At 44.3% G+C, this 19,974-nt stretch overlaps 1 protein-coding gene across 2 annotated transcripts; it reads right to left on the reverse strand.

Moving 5' to 3' along the window:
* Positions 1 to 5,677: 5,677 nt before the first annotated feature.
* PTHLH (parathyroid hormone like hormone) lies at positions 5,678 to 18,584 on the reverse strand. Of its 2 annotated transcripts, XM_063322705.1 has the most exons (4): positions 17,139 to 17,151; positions 15,826 to 15,948; positions 9,798 to 10,220; positions 5,678 to 5,811 (listed from the first exon to the last, which is right to left on the reverse strand). In XM_063322705.1, exons 2-4 carry the CDS (start codon positions 15,924 to 15,926, stop codon positions 5,802 to 5,804), a joined length of 534 nt encoding a protein of 177 aa, XP_063178775.1. In that variant the 5' UTR covers positions 15,927 to 15,948; positions 17,139 to 17,151; the 3' UTR covers positions 5,678 to 5,801. The 2 variants fall into 2 exon arrangements, with proteins under 2 accessions (XP_063178775.1, XP_063178785.1); XM_063322715.1 differs by lacking the exons at positions 5,678 to 5,811; positions 17,139 to 17,151 and adding an exon at positions 18,573 to 18,584 and having other exon boundaries at positions 9,794 to 10,220.
* Between the last annotated feature and the right edge of the window lie 1,390 nt (positions 18,585 to 19,974).

Consider the following 19,974-nt stretch of genomic DNA (forward strand, 5'->3'; position numbering starts at 1 on the left):
TTATTTAGGCCAGAGTTCAGCTGCGCTCAGTGATTTACTCTGACATGCATGTGTGTTTCCTCATCCTTTCAGGGTCAAAGAGGCCAAGAATTAGTTTCTGAACACAAGTAAAGTGACTAACAGTGTGAAAACTTTAAATGTGTCAGAGTAGGTCTTCTTCATTCCTCTGGTGTAGCAACAAAATGGAAAATTTGGGTACAAAATGGAAAATTTGGGTACATATTGGAAAACTCAGGTTACAAGGTGGGATATTTTTTCCTTTTGTTGTGCCCTTGTTTTCTACTTGAGCGATCCAGATCTTATAAAATGTAGTTCTAATGGCACTAATCCACACAAATCCCTCCAGCCTTTAACATGCTTGTACATGCACAGTCGTAGCAAGAAAGGCCGTTCCAGTATCTTGTTGCTAATGAAGGACTTTCATTAGTGCATACACACAGCTCACCTTGCAGTTCCTCTGGGGAAAAAATCTCTTTAAATTTTCTGAAGTTTTCCTAAGGGAAACTTGTCCACCATACACGGAATGGTCTTAAACATGCCCTCTAAAGTCCAAGCATATATTCTAGTGTAGCAGTGCACCCAGTAAGGTGCAGAGGCTGCTCACCTGCATTGTCAGAGAACGGGATACAGCTGTTGGAAAAGGTCAGTCCATGGCATATGCAAAGCAAACCATTCCGTTGGATCACTCACTCATTCAGGAGGGGCATGGAGAGGGTTAGCTCATAGATATTTTCCACAGTAAATTAGTTAACAACTATAGGAAAAAATTATTGTAGTTGTGAGGGGAAGAGTCCAGGAAACCGATTAAAAGAGAGGACTCTAGGGGGTATATATTCAAAGAATTGCGTGGGAAGTTGTGTGCATAACTTCCACTGAAGTCAATGTCTAGAGGGGCATTGTGGTGGATGGGTGATGAGAAACCATTTTTAAGCGTGGTCACCTTTATCTGGGTGAATACTGAAGCCTGTGACTGATTATCTAATGACTGTATTCACAGCCTGAGTGAAAGACCTGGCATAACCAAGCATGAAAAAAAACCAAAAACCAACCAACAAAAACCAAGTGGGAACAAGGGAGGAAAAGGGGAGGGCGAAAAGGGAGCGGTAGGCCATACCATAATGTTTTGCCTTTCTGCACCAAGCTTTCAGCAGAGCTCAGAACATTTTAGAAAAGTGGGCAAGTCTGACCCCATTTTGAATAATAAATGGAATAAAAAACTAAAATTACTTCTCCAAAGAGCCCCAGTGCTCCTGTTGTTAAAATCAGGGGTGAATGCACATGCCTCTTTCCCTGCTTTGTTGTTGAAGCCCTCAGAAGAAACTGGTGGTGGTCTCAGTAGAGCACAAAATGTATACTTTTTAATTGAGTTTGTTGCTCACTTGGCCCGACTTCTCATGGTGACGGTTTCCATTCTATTATGGGAGGTATCCTGGTGTGGTGCTTAAAGGTAGTTTGTGCTTCCTCCACTTGTATCTATTTTGTAATAAAGTAAAGACCTTCAAACTCCAGAGAAACTATTCCAGCACCTTTTCTCTGCAGTAAATTATGACCAAATAACAAAATGTTTTGAACTCTCAATGACTGTAACTAAATACATCCAGCATTTCCCTACTTTTTGAATTACTGCAAGAGCCAAATTCTCTGTGGTGGCTCAGGAGATCAAGGGCACTTACTCATAAGTGAACATGCATGCTTACTACACTGTAGGTGCATTGTATTGGGAATAGTGCTGTCCACATGTTGGGATGGTGAATGCCTAAAACTAAGCCAAATAATTCCTGTGCCTGAAATGCCTTCCTTGAGAGCATAGAGTCATTTCATAGTATAGGCGTAAACTACATTGGCCTTTTTTGTGTGTTTCTTGAAAGCCAAATGAATGTCTGTATTTACAAAGTACCACGAAACAAACTCCACTGGAACTCCACTGTTGGTGAGTTACCACTGCCAAGTGCTCAGGGTCTAAAAAGGTCTGTTTTTGAGGTCCAGCACAGTGTAGCTGCTGTGAAGAACTGTCATCATTTGGTGTCTCTTAACAGCTTTTAAGTTCTGTAGTAAACATGGTGACTGCTTTAAAACCAGAGCAGCAGTGGGGCGCCAAATGTAGGTTCCCCTTGGAGGTCTTGGGCAGCAACAACGTTTCTGAATGTGTTAGCTGGATCTGAGTGCAGCTGTTCAGCGCACTTCTGAGGTAGTCAACCATCTCCTAGTATGACACCCTGGCTTCATTTCTTTGTAATTCTGGCTCGTCTTTGACCTCTCAAGCTGAAAACTTGTAAACCGTCTTTTAGAAAGTTTCAGCGAAAATAGTCATACTATTTTTAAATGCAGAAAAAGGAAAACACATTGTATTATCCATGTTAAAAATATTCTGGAATTCTTTCTGAGAAGCTGTAGCACCTTTGTGGCTCAGGGGAAAACATGGAAAATTGGAAGTGTATCTTTCGCATTAGAAATGCTCTTTTATCACCTTAAAGAACACTTGGCCATGTTGTAACCCTCTGAAAAATCACACTCATTGAATGAAGGCTCCTTTATCAGCAAAAGCTTTCATCACTGAGCATGGTCCAACTCCTGTGCATGACTGGACTTTGAGAGCACTTCCCTTACTGAACAGCCAAAGGCACCCCACCACCCTCCAGCTCCCATGTTGCACCCGGACCACAGACCCTGCCATCTGAGCAGGCCTGTGCTAAAAGGCTATGAGGGCAAAGGCAGACTATTCCCACAGTGCCTGCTTAGCCAGAAGATTGGGAAAAGGCACTGGGATAGGGCAATGTAAAGCAACAGTGAGGAGAACACCTCCCCACACTACTCTGGTTGGTTTTCCTGCTGGCAGGTAGGTAGAGAGCTAGAGGAAACTGGTGTGGAGAAAAGCTGGGATGAAGAGGTCAGAGAAACGCCAGAGGCCAAATGAAAGTTGCATGAGCCACGTTTCTTCTGGCCCTTCCAAACTCTTGGAGTGCCTCCTTATCCGTAATGCTGTCCATTTTAGGAATGTTTAGGTGTGCTCGTATGTCATGTAGAACATCAGGTGGGCAGACATACATGAATGCGAAAGTACAGTCTTCCAAGAGGTCATACAATGTGCAGGTTGAAGCCCTAGAACTATTTTTTTACTCCTCTGCAATAATCATACCTCACATTTGACATCATGTATACCAGAAAATATCAGGATAAGTCCTGATTACTGCAGTGTCTCTGAGACAAGTTGAATCACTAAGGTTAAACTGTCTGAAAAACCAAAGTCTCTGTAAGATTTTAGACCTGTGCAGTTAGGAAGGCAAAGCTGCTGTAGTTTGCCTCAGAAATAGGGGTCTTCAGGGTTTATTTTCCTGCGAAGCCGAGAGGTGAAAAAAAACTTGCATTCGGCTTTGCAGAGTTAAATCCAATGGTCTGCAGCAGTGACTTGCAAACCATAGTCTGTGAACCGCAGGATCTGTAGACAACTTTTATAAGGCCTCTGTAAATGCCTGTAAGAAAAACAGGACTTCTGTTTGAATTCACTACAATCACAAATTTTACACATAGGAAGTAGCAAAAATTTGCAAGTCCTTAATGAAAAGTGTAAAGATAAGGAGGAGACCAGAGGCACTTCAGAATCAGGCCTCCTCTTGTGAAGTGGTCAGTTCTACAGAGCCAAGGTTTAGCATTTGGGTGTATGGTTTTGTTTCATGCTCTTTGGGCAGCCCCCCTCTGCCGAGGATCATCCTCTCTGACAAAGATAAATTGCCCTTGCCCACTGTAGCTTTAAGTTTTAGTTACAGCTGGGATATGCTGGTAATCCTGAGGTACAAAATCATCTTCTGAATATATTGCAGTTAACTTCAGTTGTATAAATCCAAGCATTAGCTGGATACTATAAATAGGCAGGATGTGCAAGGAGGCCAAGTTGAAAATGTGCAGGAACCATGCCTTTTTTCTTTAATGCAACCCCAAAGTTGTGCTACGTTTCATCATGTATAATATTTTTCATCTGAAAAAGAAATCATACGCATGTGCTTTGTGGCTGTAGTAATTAACTGGGCATAATGAAGCGTTAAATTTCACACTTCAGAGAAGTGGTCGGGTGAGGATGGGTAAGTTTTTGTCAAATTTTTTTGCTTTTAGTCCTTTCTTGGAGGTAGTTTTCTGCAAGATTGGGTAGTGAGCATAAATACATCTGGTTTATATTATATGATGGCTGTACTTTGGCAATGGAAAAAGATGGCACTTAAAAAAAAGGAAAGAAGAATAAAAAAGAAAAGCTTGGCAACTACAGAATGGAGCAACAATTACAAGAACTATCTTAAAATTCCCAGGATTTGTAATTTATTTTTCCACGCTTGCATTTTTCTGATGTTGCTGATGTTAAAGGAGCGAGACAGAGAAAATTCAGTAGGATTTTACAAAGTACAGATATCTCCGTGAAACAATCTCCTTTATTCAGGTTGCCCCCACAGCAGCTGCTGCGATTAACATGTGGGTGGTAGCAAAAGGGATAGGAAGCAGGACTCATATGTTCACTTTAAAAAAAGGGATAGGAGATAATTTTTTTCTGTTGTTTTCTGCAGCCAGCGACCATGAAGTAATGAAGATGGTCTCCCCCTTAACTGCAGTCATCTATGGGTATAAGGCAGAAGTAAAATTAATGCAGATGTTTTTCAGAAACAGAGCCATGTGAGGCATCTTTGTGGTGGGAAAAGTTATTCAAGCCATCCAACAGTACCTAGTGATGTGTCACCTATTGCAGTCTCCATGCTTTTTTTCCTTTATATATTCACCAGTAAACACTCTTCCCCCCCCCCAGCCCCCCCCACCCCCAACATTAACATCAGGTGGTCCCAAAGTACAAAGACCTGAGACTCCACTCATGTGGTAGATATTTTCATCTTTGAGAAAAGTTGGTGGGAGTTGAGGACACTGAGCATCTGCCTATTTTTGAACAAGACTACAGGGTGTGACATGAGAGCACCTTCCAAGAGTGTAGTAAGTGATGCATCCCCTGGGGCTGTTTTTCACATCCTCTCATTCGGAGAGTGTAATGCTTCAGCCTTTGCAGGGCTGGGGGCTGGAAAGTTTGGGAATCATGCTTTCCCTGCAGCAGGGGCTATATGACAGTACCCCCAGGTAGTTCAGCAACTTAGCTGACTTGAAATAGAGCACTGGAACAAAATACGTTCTGAGTGATTTTTAAGTAAAAGCTAATGTGAAAATGTGGGAGCTTGAACCAATGTAAACACATTAAATTTAAAACGATTTTCAAATGTAGTAAAGAAAAAAATAGCTTTCCTGCTCTTGAAATTCCTAAAGGACACATTTTTCCTTATGAGTCACGATTTAATTAGATTATATTTTATTAGACATTCTTTACAAATTTTAAAATACTGCTATTATACATGCACAAAGGAAAATCAGTTTGAACAATTGTATGTAGGCATTCATTGAAGTCAACCACAAAACAGGAACATTTTATGTCAGTTATCAATGTACTTGATATGTATATCTAAAGTGCATTATGTTACAAAAAATATAGAAAGTCAGCAGCACCAAGATACTTTCACAAAATAAATACACCAGTCAACAAAATAAATTATGGTAAATGTGACAATAATAATTGTCTTAGCCTTAGCAAAAAAAAAAAAAAAAAAAAAAAAAGGAAAATTCACAATAACCAAATGTGCAGTTTCAGAGAGCAATGGGGGGAAAAGGTTTTATTCTGAGCATTTACAATATTTACAAGTAATAAATATTTTAATACTTCCCATATGTTCACTATTACAGAATACTGCAATATGTCTTCCAAAAATCTCTTGCTGAAAATGTCAGCGCCTCCTGCAAAGAAAAGAAGGACAGAAAAAATATAAAAATTAATTTTCATTCCAAATACAGGGACACAAAATTAGTAGCAAGAGTGACATGGACTATAACGAGTGTACATTGCTCGTAAATATGTGCAATAATAGGGCAAGAATGCTACAGTTTTAGACGTCTTTTCAAGACCTCTACTATATTTCCTTTGATGCAACTCAGGTAGCTGTATGAAGACCTGCAGTTTGTCTTGACACTGAGGCCATCTATTCCACTCTACTGTACACTCAGAGAAACAGGAAGGGGCTTTAGTTTTCTTTAGAGCCTTATGCAAGAAGATTCCCAAGTGCTACAGGTAGAAAAATTGTATCAACCTATAATAAACACACCAAAAAAAGTACAGTTGGAGAAACGAGAAATTTCTTTTGAAGGTAAGAGAAAGAAAGTCCTTATTGAGCACTGTGGCAATCGTGCCCCTGCTCTGTTAACCGCTTGGGTGTGGTGTTGGGCTTTTTGCTGGCATTACAACAGTCTCCCAAGGCTTATTTGGTCTATCTTTCGCACTGAGAGGCCACCTGTTAGACAAGGGTCTGTTTACTGTAGAGTTAAATATTTCTATGCTGTCATGAATACGAGTAAATGCAGTACTCGTACAGTAAAGGCTGCTCAGGTCTGGAAGTGAACTGCCCCTTGATAGCGTGTCTCTTTAAGTGCTTGATTGAATTGAAAGACTAGAGTCCTGAAACTTTCTTGTCCTGAAAGACTAGAAATCCCCTCCATGAGCCAAAGAGCTGGGTCCTGAAAGAAAACGAGCATCTCGTCATGTTAAGCTCTGACTCCTGTTGCATTCAGTCAAAGCTGAAAGAGTCAGATGTACACAATTCTAAGATCTGGGAGTTTTTGAAGGGATGCTGGCAGCCTGGTGTGAGTTCTGCACTCCTGCCTTCCTTGTGAAGGCATGAGAACAGAAGCAGAGCCTGCTCCTATCCTGGCAGTATATTTCTTATACTACGATGTTATTTTAAGTTACTTCTCAGCGGTGCTGCAGAAAATGCTGAATGGTTGGGCTTTTTTCCCTTCTGTCCCTGTGAACAGCACATTTCTGTAACGCACGTTGGTTCCCTGGGAAACAGCTATAGGGTGGAATGCGAAGCTATAGGATGGAGCGTGATTCGCTCTGTTGCTGGACTGATCGCCGAAGCTGTGGGTAGCATTCCACATGGCAGACGTGTGTGGGCGTGAGACACACACAAAAAGCAAATCCTTGAGAGTTTAAAAGGGTTTTTTTTATGTGCACATTGAATATGAGACTAAATTTAGAATTAGGGAGTCTACTCATTCGAAAGGTTTCTTAGGAAATTAAGTAATAACAGCTTAATTGAATTGGAATGGGAATATAGCTGGAAAGTCCATGAGAAAGTCTTTTTTAAGTGCCTGGAATGGAAAGCCTAGCATGAAGCTCCCCCCTAATAATTAGCTAGTAATATTAGGGTGTATTCAGGCTACATTACAATATGTATAATAATGGCACACAGTTCATACAGTGTGACTGTATATGTGGGTCTGCATTATGCAGGCCTACTTTTAAGAGGTTGACATTTTCATTTTGGCTTGGATTTTAGGCTTTGTTTTAGAGTTTAAGCTAAGCCACATTTTGACAATGGGCTCTGTACTAATGACTACTTGCAAGCTGCTTTGCGTGATTTGGTCCCAGATTTTGCAAGATTGCCTTCTTTTATGAGATACATCCTGTTGTAAGTCAAAAGATCTAGGGAGCACATTATTTTTGGTCTTTTTTTCTGACCTAAACCCAACATTTTGAGACTGAGCTTGTGCAGAGGGAATTGGCATGAGGATTTTAGTTCAGTGTGTTGAGCAGAAAAGAAGCACAGAAGGGAAAAGCAAGCTTAAACTTTATCTTTGTACTTCCTTGACATTTGCCCTACTGCTTTATGTATAGCCACTCCCTCACTAGAAAGTGATGATGGTTCTCCTAAGCTGCAGCTAGCCGTAGGGGTGCTACAAAAGCAGCTTCTATTCGTGTAGCATGTGGAAATCCTGTCTGCACACACCTTCCTTGTCCCCCACCCGCAGATAGAGCAGAAGTTCCTGATTCAGCTCAGGACAGCTGAGGATCCAACCTCACTCAGATGTGGTCATCCCTCCATCTAAAATGTGCTTGCCCACCTTGTGCCAACAACTGCATAGACAACTGCATTGAACCTGGCTCCCCCTAAAGTACATGTCAGGGAGTTGGGACTTGCTTTCATTTAAAGTTTAGAAATTATATCTTTTACCAGTCTACTGGGATAACTACAAGCTCATATACTAGCAGTTCTTAAGAGCTGAACCAGCACATTATGCTCTATCCTTGTGAAAGGGGAATTTTGTTTTCCTGTTTTATTGCTCCTCTTTGTTTAATCATTTTCAATTAATTATCTAAAATATAGGTCCTCTTTAGGAATCTGTTTCTTGCCCTGGAGAAATACTGCATCTCGGGCAATAATATCAGTAAGGTAAAGTTGGAGATTGCCTTCAGCAGTCTGGGCTCCACTGTAAGGCTGACTGCCTTCAGCCATCCAACCATACTTGAAACAGAAAGGCTGAACTAGGAAAATCAACAGGGTTGTACCTGTCATTCTTTTACATATCCAATTGGATATACAACCAAAGACAGAGTAGTAAGAAAAAGAAATAACAGCCAAAATGCTGTAGGATGTGTTTTCCCTGCATTCCAGATGTCTATGTGCCAAAGACATGCTATTTATTGGCCACCACAGTTCCTCAACACCTGTTGAAACATCAGGTGACTCCTGACTGCAACATGCCTTTCCTAAGGCGCTGAGACAAACCAACCTCTCGTACTTCACCACTTACTGCTACAGCCATGCTAACTGGTTTGTGGTGTGGGACACAGAATGCCTAGACCTAAAGGTCCGTAACTCCTGTCGATGCCAGCAGAAGTTGAGGCAATGGAGCACGTTGCAAACTATGGCCCGTGAAGCTTAACCCAAGGCTGGATTTTAGTAAATCCCACAGCTGGTGTCTTTTTCTAAGGGATTTACTGTGAGCAAGTGGCACTTCTCTTATGTTCCTATTCTTCCAAAGTGAAGGGGAGGAGAAGAGAAAATGGTGGAGTTTTTGCTGTTGTAAATGCAAACATTTAAGGAGAACTGAGGAGTGGACACCTTCGCTTAGTCTGCAAGTGTGCAGATTTCCACTCAAGCTGAGATGGCTGCAAGTGGATGAGTCGCTTGGGGCACCTGGGCTGAAGTCTCCAGCTCGCCACTGCCCTGAAAACCCTTCATTGTCATACATGAGGAAAGCTCGTCTCTCTCCAAAAGCAGTGCTCAACATTTTTCAGCACCAACGTAATTGTTTCACGAGCTGGTAAAAAGATGGAGCTGAATTAAAAAGTCCTAATGGCAGGGAAAATTTTATAGTGAAAGGCTGGTCCGCATTGTTTGCAGATATTACTAAGAGAGAAATTTTCCGTGTTCTCCCCTAAGGTTAAACAGTAAAATGAAAAACTGTAAAGTAAGGGTAGGAAAGTTGCCAAAAAGGGGAGGCGTTGAGAGGGAGGAAAGAAAACTTCGCCATTTTATAGATGCAGTGCCTTAAATAAAACTCAAAGCTTTCAATCTGCTGGGGCCCAAGTGTGGGACCAAGATCTTAAGTGAGAGACACCACGGTTTAAACAGGAAAGGAAATTTTAATGGCCACGATGTGCTTTCTTTTTGCAGAAATGTCTTTACTTGCTACTCACTCAGCTTCAGGAAGCTCATTTTGTCATGGGAAAGAACGACTTTGTTAACAGTGCAAAGTGTAAAGGGTACTTACCTCCAGAAAGCACCTTGAGACTGTGCACTGCTTGAAAAGCCACTGCCCAGTTATGAGCATAAAGGTATGCTATTACTCCAGGCTTGCGTGAGACCTCAGCCTAGCACACCAAAGGATAACAATTTCAACAAATATATGGTATGCCCCCCAAAAGGATGTAGCAGGATTACCTTAAAGTGTGATTATGTGTAGTAACAGAGTTGTCCAAGAGTGGGCTCTCGGTCATGCCACTTCCATACATGCCAGAATTTAGCCAAGTCGAGCGGGCTCGCCTCTTTTTCTTCTCTTGTTCCTTACGTTTTCCAGGCTTTGCTTTCTTTTTCTTCCCCGATGCCTTCAGAGGCTGCTCCTTGTAGGTCTGTGATTTGTTTGTCTCCTGAGTTAGGTATCTGCCCTCATCTTCACTACCAAATCGGACAGGGTAGTTCTTCGTGTTGGTAGCAGGCTTAGGGTTAGGTGAAACCTCTGAAGTTGCACGGATTTCTGCAGTGTTGACACCTTCAATTAAATTTTGAAGGAATATTCTTCTTCGTAAGTCTTGGATTGACTTGCCCTTGTCATGCAAAAGCTGGTGCTCTGATACAGCCCGTTTGCTACAGAAAGAGAAGAGAGGAGGGGAAAAAAAACTTTTAGGATTTGGTTATTGCCCAGTACTTGGCAGAGTTCTTCTCTCCACTGGCAGTGGCAGCCACAGTGACCGTGTACCAGCTTTCAGGCTTGGAGACATCCAGTTAAGTCAGACTGCTGGAACAAGTCCTGCTTCTCAGAGTAGCTGCTCCCTACAGAGAAGGGAAAGACCTAAGCGGGTAATAATTCTCAGCTGACCGATCATACACGACTGGACCTGGAGTTGGATTAGTCACTGCTCTGTTCTAGGAAAGTACTACATCTCTTAATATATCACACTTCAGGCAGTAAAAGCAGGAAGACAGTTGTCAAAGATAGGAAAACTAAAGGGTCAGATAATGGAGCACTGCAGTCAAGCAAGAGAAGGAATAACGAATACTTTGTACTGAAGCTGGAAGCAGTGTTTATACAGCATCATCCTAATAATTTTCTTCTGCTCAGTAATGTGCTTCAAAAACATAAATGAATACATAAAAGTGCATTTAATTTCTAAATTTAAATGAGTACAATTGCAGGAGCATAATGGAAAAATGTTCAAATTTGGGCACCTTAAACGTAGGCACTTGAGTCCATAACGAGCTATCCAGAGAGGCAGCAGCCTGAGCATCAGCAGAGATGAGCCTCAACCACTCCTGTTGGTTTTACTGCGTGGCCACTTGTGTCTAATTATAGTTTTAGATGCCTTTCTAGTATTCCATTAAGCAAGAACTTTTGGGGCCAAATTTCTTGTCTGCTGTGCTCTTTGAGTTTTATGCTAGCCCTCTTCACTGGATCTTCTTCAAGAGCATCCTGGTTTGTTTCAGTAGGTCCCTGGTACTTTTCCAGAGTTCTTGACCTTTTGGTTCACTAATCTCTGTCCTGTTTTCGAGGAACTGGGAGATGGTTAGCTATACGTCTTTTAGAGATAGATGTTGTTCTAGCAAAGAAGGTATGAAACATCTGAGGAAAGAAGATACAAGTGGCACCTGGGTAACACATAACCGTGAGAAAATACATGCTTTTTCCTTGATGTAGGATAGACGCACAGCTGCACTGTGAACCACAGAAAGCACAAGCTGGGATTTTAGCTATGTTCCCATGAATGCTATAATACAGTTTATCCTTCCAATTGCCCTACTTCAGTGTGCTGAGATTGGCTATGTATCCTCTCATCTTGCATCAGGGTACTACATGTGACTGGATTCTTACTGGCCAAAGAAAATGAATTCACTGCCTTGCCTGTCGTATAATCATTTGGTCAGTTAGCTGGATAAGAAGTTGTTTCTGCATGTGGGTGAAATGGGAGAAGACACAGAACTGTGAGTGAATATTCCTTCCTTCCGTCCCTAATTATCCTGCTATGTTACCAGGTTTCAAAATGTGGTGGACAAAGACAGTATGCTAAATGATTGGGAGTGTTCTGTAATTTATCTTTGCCAGTCCCTTCAGCCAAACACTTTAGATTTGTGGTGGGATCAACAGTAGAGCTATTTGAAACTGGCAACTTCAAGTAGCATTGGCTTAAGAGCATCCCCTTCACTTTTTGTCTTTGTAGAGCTGCACTTTTTGAGTATTGGGTTCAAGTGACGGGTTCAAGTGATACTACGTCTCTACTACTCAGTGTAAAATTCAAACAGCAGCTTTCTCACATTCTACAATGAGACTACAAGACGACTGTTGTTTTTGCATGAAGTGATACAGCAGGGATACTTGCTCAAAATCAGGCCTAGCTATACTCGCGTTTTTGAGCACATATTTGACCAAACATTGTCTATGTTTTAAGCTCCCCCAAAACAGTTTTGGGTGACTTCAGACTTTAGGACAAGTGTTTTGTGCCCTTCAACTCAATGTCCCTAAGCAAAAAAGCAACGTGATACTGCTGCGTTGAACCCATATTGTCTCATTATCTTCAGTGCAGCTGTGACCACTAACCGAAGCTCAAGATCTCCCCCAGGAGAACTTTTTTGACCAGTGCACTCCTTGAAGCTCTCCGATAGCCATCTCTAACAACCTTCTGACTAAGGTCAGTCTGATTTGCAGGTATGCTAAAAAGCTAGCATACCTCGGACTCCTCTGAGTGGCATACTTCTGTGCTGCTTGTCAAGCTGTCCATTGTGGCTCATGTTACACTCCTAGCTTCAGTAATCTATCTTCCCAGGATATTTGCATGGGAAATGCAGTTCTCCTTTCACTCTCCTAGTTTATAAAAAGCGTACAAAATCTTGGTGCTTTACTGAGTTTAAAACAGTACATCTCATATGTGATGAGCAAAGCTTTCCTACTGCCTCTTGTAAACTACCGAGGATAATTCCTTTTATCACAGACAACCTAAAGCTGCCTTAATCCTGTAATGTGTATTTGGTCAATTTACCCACTGTGACAAAATCTTGAATCTCTAAAGCCTGTTATTAAAGTCCTCTTGATTGAAAAGCTATTCCATTTTACAGACCCGAAACCTAAAGATTTGGTTCCAGTACACACAAGGCAGTCAAAGAGCATTACAAGATCTACATCTTGTGTGAGTGTGCATTTCCAAAATAATGCAGGGATTGACGTGTGAGGGGTTAGTGTGCCAAAGAGGGTGGGTTTCTGTTTAAATGTCTGTATGATATTTAGCATCAAGTCTGGCCCCAAATAACACTCTGCTATTCCAGATGATTGTATAACATTACGTAGTGTTATATTTCACATGACTTTTATTACTCAGCCAGACTTAAGGATTACATTTTGCCTACCAATTTCCTTTGTATGCTCTAGATCACAAATCTTCTTAAAACAAAGAAGATGTGGTAGATACATATCTCTTTGACCTTCTGCCTCCTTCTGCCTCAGTTATTCAAACAACTCCTGTGTTTGTAAATCAGGGAAAAATACTTGCCCAAGAAGGCTGATGTAAGAAGTGCTTCATAATGGAGATATCAACAATATCTCACCCACACACTCAGAGTAGGAAGGCAATGGAAACTGGAATGATTGCATTCACATATTGGGTACGGTATGTAAAAAAATATTAGGCTGTTAGGGTTAAGATGACCCACTAGAGGTCCCTTCCATCCTTCTATAAAATGTGCCTCTCATTCAAGGAAAAAGTCTGACCCCAAACCAAGTGCAGTAAATGCTGAGCTTACATGTGGTAGGCACTTTTGAGAGAAGGATGTTGATGGTTTGTATGTCACCAGGGTGTCCAAACTAATTACGGTATCCAAGTACACTATGCACATATGGGACTTAGTGTCTCGTCATGGGGAAAAGAGTAGAAATCCAAGACTATGACTATTCTGACTTCATGTACTTCCAGGTAAGCTGTTCTTTCCAGGACCATGCAGTCTTCATTTTTTTTCACTGGCTATCTAGCGTCACTGAGAGGCAACATTCTTTAAGCAACAACTTTCTGCCTCAGAGTTGCTCTTATTTAACCGTTGTTATCCTTAACTATTCACATTGGGTCTGATCATAAGTTCAGCAAAATAACTCATCTCTCGGTCTGGATTTTGCAAGACCAAGTGCCCTTGCCACTGTCTCCAAAGGGAGTGAAAGCAGCTCAACCTATCTCAGGGTTAGAAAAAATATTTTGAACAGATATGGGGACATGATGCTGCAATATCTGGGCATGCTGATAAAAATATCTAATTTCATTTTGAGGCATTACTGGGTTTCTCAGAAGTTCTTTAGCAGCTAAAGCATTTCTATAACAAATAATATGCCTGGCATTCTTTTCTTGGGCTAATTTGCCATTGCTTTCCATGGGAGATTTTCCTCAGTAAAGTCTGTAGAACTAGGCCTATGTCATTTTGATTATTTTTGCATGGCTATAATAACGTGCTTCAGTATTTTCATCCGTTACTGGTTTAAGTCTTTGACTGAAAAAAAAAATATCTCTAGGCTTAAGTGAGTTATTAACCATTAACTCTAGGAATGGTTTGTGGTGATATTAAAACAGGACACATGTTTGAGTGTGGTGTCTGTGTTTGTGCTGTACCCACAAACAAAACTACGTGAGTGCCACTAACTGACAGCTAACTGGTTTCTTCTGTGTGTTTTACATGCCATAGCAAAGAAGGAGCTGAGAAATGCATTTTGACTGTTTAACTTCCACTTTATTTTCCCCCTGTCAGAATGGAATGGGGATGTTGGGAAGACCTCTAATCCTGACCTTTAAAAACAAGTGTTAGAACAACACTAGCTTCAAAAAGAGAAAGAGTATTTCTTAGCAAATCTAACTTTTTTAAAAACAGATTTGGCTTAGGTCCAATTCAGAGTTTCCTAGCCAAGAAAATACAGCATTTGACTGTACTTCAATTATTTTCAGTTTTTTTTTATTTCTGAAACTGAAGTTTGGTTCCTCTGTATCCCAAAGAAGAAAATAGTCTCAAATGAAATAAATAGCTCAACAATAATTTGCAGGAGTACAAAATAGCTAAGCATTAATGGACTGGGAGGAATTATCAGCAATAACATGTTCTACACAATTTGCTGTAGGAGATTTGTAATAGCTGTCTGCCTGGTGCCAAGGTTTAGGTGTGTCTGAAGTCACTTCACCTGGGGGATTTTTTTTTTGTTGTTGCTTAAATGGCAGAGGAAGTGCTATTTGGAGATCTTGTCCTTATGTATGTAATCAGTTACAAGGAAACCCATCTGAAATTCAGTTTGCTGTGTCATGTTTCCCAATAAGTTGTGATTGGATTTTCCAATCCTCTTTCTCCAACCTGACTTCCTTTTGAACTCAGTAACAATACAGCCCTCCACAGTACGACTGAAGTGTTTCTTCCTTAGAAAATCTGATGCAAGTCCAGTGAAAGCCAGTGAGTTAGATGTGTGAGACAGCTGCCTCTACATCAGCCCAGTGGCTTCTCTTCTGCACTTTGCATAGCGGTATTAGTATAAACCATGTTGATTATTTTGGAAAGAGCAAAAAGGTCATTTCCTGAACAGACTCTCTTAAGTTACATTATCATTTATCAAAAAAAAAAAAAAAACAAAACGCGTCTGCGTACAAGTCAAATACTGGACTCTCTTTGGATTATTTTTTTTTCCTGAAGCGGCAGAAATCCAAAGAAATTGTTCAGTACTTCACTTTCATGACAGCCCTCACTACTGTGCGTTATCCCTACCCTTATCAATAATGGCCGCATGCCAGGGCTGAAAAAAGTATACGGTACTTAGTGTAACATACAGCACTTTGATAAAAGGGGATGCTCTCTACCTGGACCTTCCCAGGGCGCAGAAAGGTGCAGGGGCAGCAGCGCATGCTGGACAAGCAGCCAGCTGCACTGCTGCTCTCTCCCCTCGGGAGACCCTCAGCTTTAACCTCTCCCTCCAAAGAGCTTTCCCCAACAGCTGAAAAGCGCTCTTTCCCTGCCCCAAACGCCCTCTGCCCATGGCTTGGGCACCCCGCAGCGAGCACCTGGGGCAGGTAACCCGGAGCCTCTGCGCTGCTGGAGGCTGCAAACCTCCCCCCGCCCCGGGCTGCTCCCGCCGCCCGCCCCGGCGCTGCCGGCCCGGGGGGACGGGGGCCGGCCGCTTCCCTCCCCACCCGCACCCAGAGAAGAAGAAAGACAGAAAGAGGAAAGAAAAAAAAAAAGAGAAACTCACAGTCTGCGGCTGATCCCCTCTACTGATCTCCCGTAAGAGGGCACGGAGTAACTCAGCAGAAACACTGCGAAACTCCACTGCTGGAAGAGTTTAGTGAACATTGTATCCTCCGGGTCTTAAAACCTGCAAGGAAAGGGAGATCAGTCCCGAGGGACACATGCGCCAGCGCCGTCCCCAAGCAGTCCCTGCTTTCGGCTCTACCAGCTCCGAGGTTGTGAAGGAAAAACAAACTTTCGGAGCCCTCGGCAGCGGCTCACTTCTTCCAAACTTCGCTCCGTCTCTCCCCCTTGCTGCCTGCCTCTCCCTCCTTCCCTCCCTCCCTCCCTCCCTCCCTCCCTCTCTGTCTCTCTTGCCCGGAGGCAAGATCTCTTTCAATATTAGTTCAAAAATCATCTAGCTCATATTTGAGTCGGGTTAGAGAGAGCGTCCGTTTGTCTCCCCGAGCCCTCTTCAATTCTGGTCCTCTAAGAGGCTGTCTCAGGGCTTTCAGTTGCAAGCGAAGCCCTCTTTGCAGATAAGGAAAGATTCCCAAAAGTCAGCTCAGCTGCCCTCTTCTTTGTAAACACAGACACACACAGGCGCGGACACACACACACACACACACACACACAGAGATTCGTCGGGGTGTCGGGGGTGGGGGGGTGGGAGAGCATCTATACATCTGTCTTGAAGTATACCTCTGGGAAAAAAAAAAAAAAAAAGTCAGGTTCACGTCCTCTGCTTCCGGAAAGTTGGGTCCAGAGCAGTGACAAGGAAAGTGAACTCAAGCAGAGAGCGCTGCCCAAGTCGGAGAGCCCGAGCGGTCCGAGAAGAGCGGTAGCCCGGGGAGGCTCAGGGGCTGGGAGTCATGCTTGGCTCCGCAGGTTGGATTGGGCTGGAGCCTGCGATGTTCACACGCTCCGAAGCAGCTTCTGGGAGACCTGCGGGAGGACGGAGGGTTTTTGCAAAGAGATGGCGCCCTAGGAACATGTGCGGAGAGAGCGAGAGCCCGGGCGGGATACCCACAGGCAAAAAGGAGACTTAGAAATCAGCGCTTCCCGGGACCGGAATCAAAAAGAAGCGAAGAAAGGGAAACACCCGACAGACAGCACATGCACTCAGGAGACCCTAAGGACTCCGGCCAAGCTCTTCGCATCTTCTGCTCCTCTCTCTCTCCCACTCCAGCTCTCCCTTTTTGTGTTTACCCCTAGGTCAGCGCCTCCCCTGCCGTACCACCGTGGAAAGGGCGATCCCCGCATCAGCGGGGACGCTTTTTAGATCAAGCCCGAAAGCCCAGCCTGCGATCGTTGCCGCCTCTCCTTTCACACACCTACCGTTGTTCGTCGCGGTTCCCCTATTAGCTGGAGGGTTGATTCCTAATGATGTTAATTGTACGCTAGTGAAAGGGGAGGGGGGGCTAAGGGGGAGGGCTGGGGGGAGGACTCGCAGTCTATGAACACAGGCGCTCCTGGCCAAAAAAGTAGATTAGTGGAAAGTTTTCTCCTCCTCTCCCTCTTTCGCCTTCCACTTCTTCCTCCGTCAATCTGGCCAGGGCGTTGCAAATATCTGTGTCAGGTTGGGCTGCCGTGCGAGGCGGGCAGCGGCGCGGGGCTGCGGAGGCAGCGGCGGCGGCGGCGCCCGGAGCGGCGGGAGCGCGGCCAGAGCCCCCCCCATCCCTGCGCCCCGCCGGCAGCCCCGCACCCCCGCCCCGACGGAGGGACCAAATTTTTCCATCACAGGAAAACACTTATGTAAAACCCAAAGGTAACACAGTCCGCCCCTTTATACAGCCTGCTTGCGCAACAAACTGTCCCCGGGTATTCCGAAGGAAGGTACCGGCAGAAAGCCCGGGGGTTTTGGTGCGCCCCTTGCCCCCACCCCCGGCGGCTCTTCCAAAGGGAAATGCTTTGCAAGCCAATCTCCTGTTTGACGGCAGAGGATGGGCACGCTGTGGCCCTGCCCAGGCGGGCAGCAAAAACCATCTGGGGACGCCGGCACCGTCCCTGTAGCATCCCGGGACCCCGCATTCCTCCGCGGCCGCGCACCCTCCGCGGGGCTCCGCTCCGCGCCCCGTCGAAACCTCCCCGGAGCAACCTGCCCACAGGCACCGCTGCTGCCCCCAGGTACGGAGGGTTCGCTGGTTTCTGCCACTGACAGCCTGATTTACAGCAAAAGCTTTGCCAACACCCTCACAAGCCGCAACAAAACACCGAGGTGTGCCGGCTGGTTGCTCCTTCCCATCCTCTCCCCGTATTAAGGAACGCTTTCTGGAGAAAGTTTAGGCGCAAAGCAAAGCACTTTTCTACCTGCAGGTTATTTTTGCGTGCAACGACACTTGCTGCCACAATTTAAAAGCCCAGCTCCTTAGCCAAATTTCATACCACATAGGCAAATAAAATCGAAAACCTAAGTGCTGAAATAGAAATCATGCTGAAAACATTAAATCGTTTATGCTGTAAATACATTCCCTGAACACCTGGTAGGCTATAAATTAAAATGTATAGCTAATAGGCTTCTTTGATTTACACCGCCCTTTCGACTAATTAAAAATAATTGTGACATCCCCTGAAAACAGCCCCCACACACTCATACGTCTGTTGCTGATGTTAAAGGTAAAACGTCCATCAAATATTTTTAGAATTTCCTTTCTTCCAGAAATAAATAAAAAAAACCCCAAACCAACCACCCCAACCCTTACAGACTCAGGAAAAATAAATAGTCTTTATAAACTTGGAATAGTGCAGTTTCTTCACAATTTATTACTTCACCTTTTCCTTGAGTTACAGCCCTCTGTGCCTCTCAGAGATCACCCTGGCCAACAGTGGTTGATCTTCTCAGCAATCGCTTCCAAAACTATGTCCTATCCTTAAGAAAAAGAAAAAAAAAGAAGTGAAATAAATCAAAAAGTAATACTTTTCAAAAGAAATCCAGCCCTACAGAGTTTTTATTCTGCCTGTAACAGATTAGTGCTAAATAAAGGGTGTTAAAAGCAGGTGCTTTTCTCCCTTGCTGCTCTTTTTATTGTGAAGAACAGAAGCTTCTCCTAATATATATAGTGAGGGAGACCCTTCTCTATTGCTTTTATTGAAAAGACCAAACTTGTGACATCACTAACCACCTTCCTATGGCTGAGTTTGCCTCATCTCTGCCTCAGTGGGCTTGGAAAAAAAAAATACAACCCAACTATGGCTTTGCTAATATGGCAGGAACTGAGCAGTGCCAAACCCGTTTAAGAGACTTACTATCATACCATGATACCATGCCCTTCCCCCCCTCCCCCTACTCCCCCCTTTCTCCCCCCCCACAAAGTCTGTTTGTCATCTGCAACAACCGGCACAGCGCTTTTTCTCCTGCCACCTACACAAATGCTTAACCCGTGAGCAAACTCCTCCTGGTACCTAGCTTCACGCAAGCCTGAGCCCTCCTCCGTGGCGGGACGGGGCGAAAAATCCCCTCTAGCAGGGTTTAAACCCCCCTTTTCTCCTCCGGCGCGGGGGATGAGCTCCCGGGGAAGCGGCTCCCGGGAGGGACCCGCCGCCACCTGCAGCATCTCACCCCGCCGGTCCTTGCCGCTTCTCCCTGACAGGTCCGGGTGTTCCCTGCCCTCGGGGGCGGTGGGGGTGAGAGGATGAGGCTGGAGGAGAGGAAGGACCGGCGGAGCGATGCTTTGGCGCAGGTGTGGGGACGGGAATCGCGCCGTCCGGCTTCCCCACACCTGCTCCAAAGCATCGCTCCGCGCATGGGGCACCCCCGGGCACGGCTGGTCCTGTGTCTAGGAGCGGGGAAAAGGCACAATTTTGTCCGTCTTTCACCTGCCGGGGCCTCGGTTACGGCAAGGTTCCTCGCCAAGGCGAGGAGCTTGCGGAGGCTGGTTGTTTTCCCAGCCGGGGCGCACGGAGGGTCCGGTCGTTTTGTTGGACCTGGAAAAGGCTTCAGCCGCGGGGAGGTGAGGCAAAACCCTGTGTTTGCCTTTCTGGGCAAGTCCTCCCTGCCGCGACAAGGCAAACCTTATCATTTTAGGTTTTCTTCCTCCCCTTTCTCCCCTCTTCTCGCCTCAAAGACAATGAGATTTTGGAGGGATGCCGCGCTTGGCTTCTGCCTCCTTTTTCCATACGTATAAACAGGCATAAATCAGCTTTCCTACGAGGAAGTTGACCTGGGAGCTTGGCT

Source organism: Chroicocephalus ridibundus, chromosome 1 (genome assembly GCF_963924245.1).
Source record: "Chroicocephalus ridibundus chromosome 1, bChrRid1.1, whole genome shotgun sequence".
Taxonomy (NCBI): domain Eukaryota; kingdom Metazoa; phylum Chordata; class Aves; order Charadriiformes; family Laridae; genus Chroicocephalus; species Chroicocephalus ridibundus.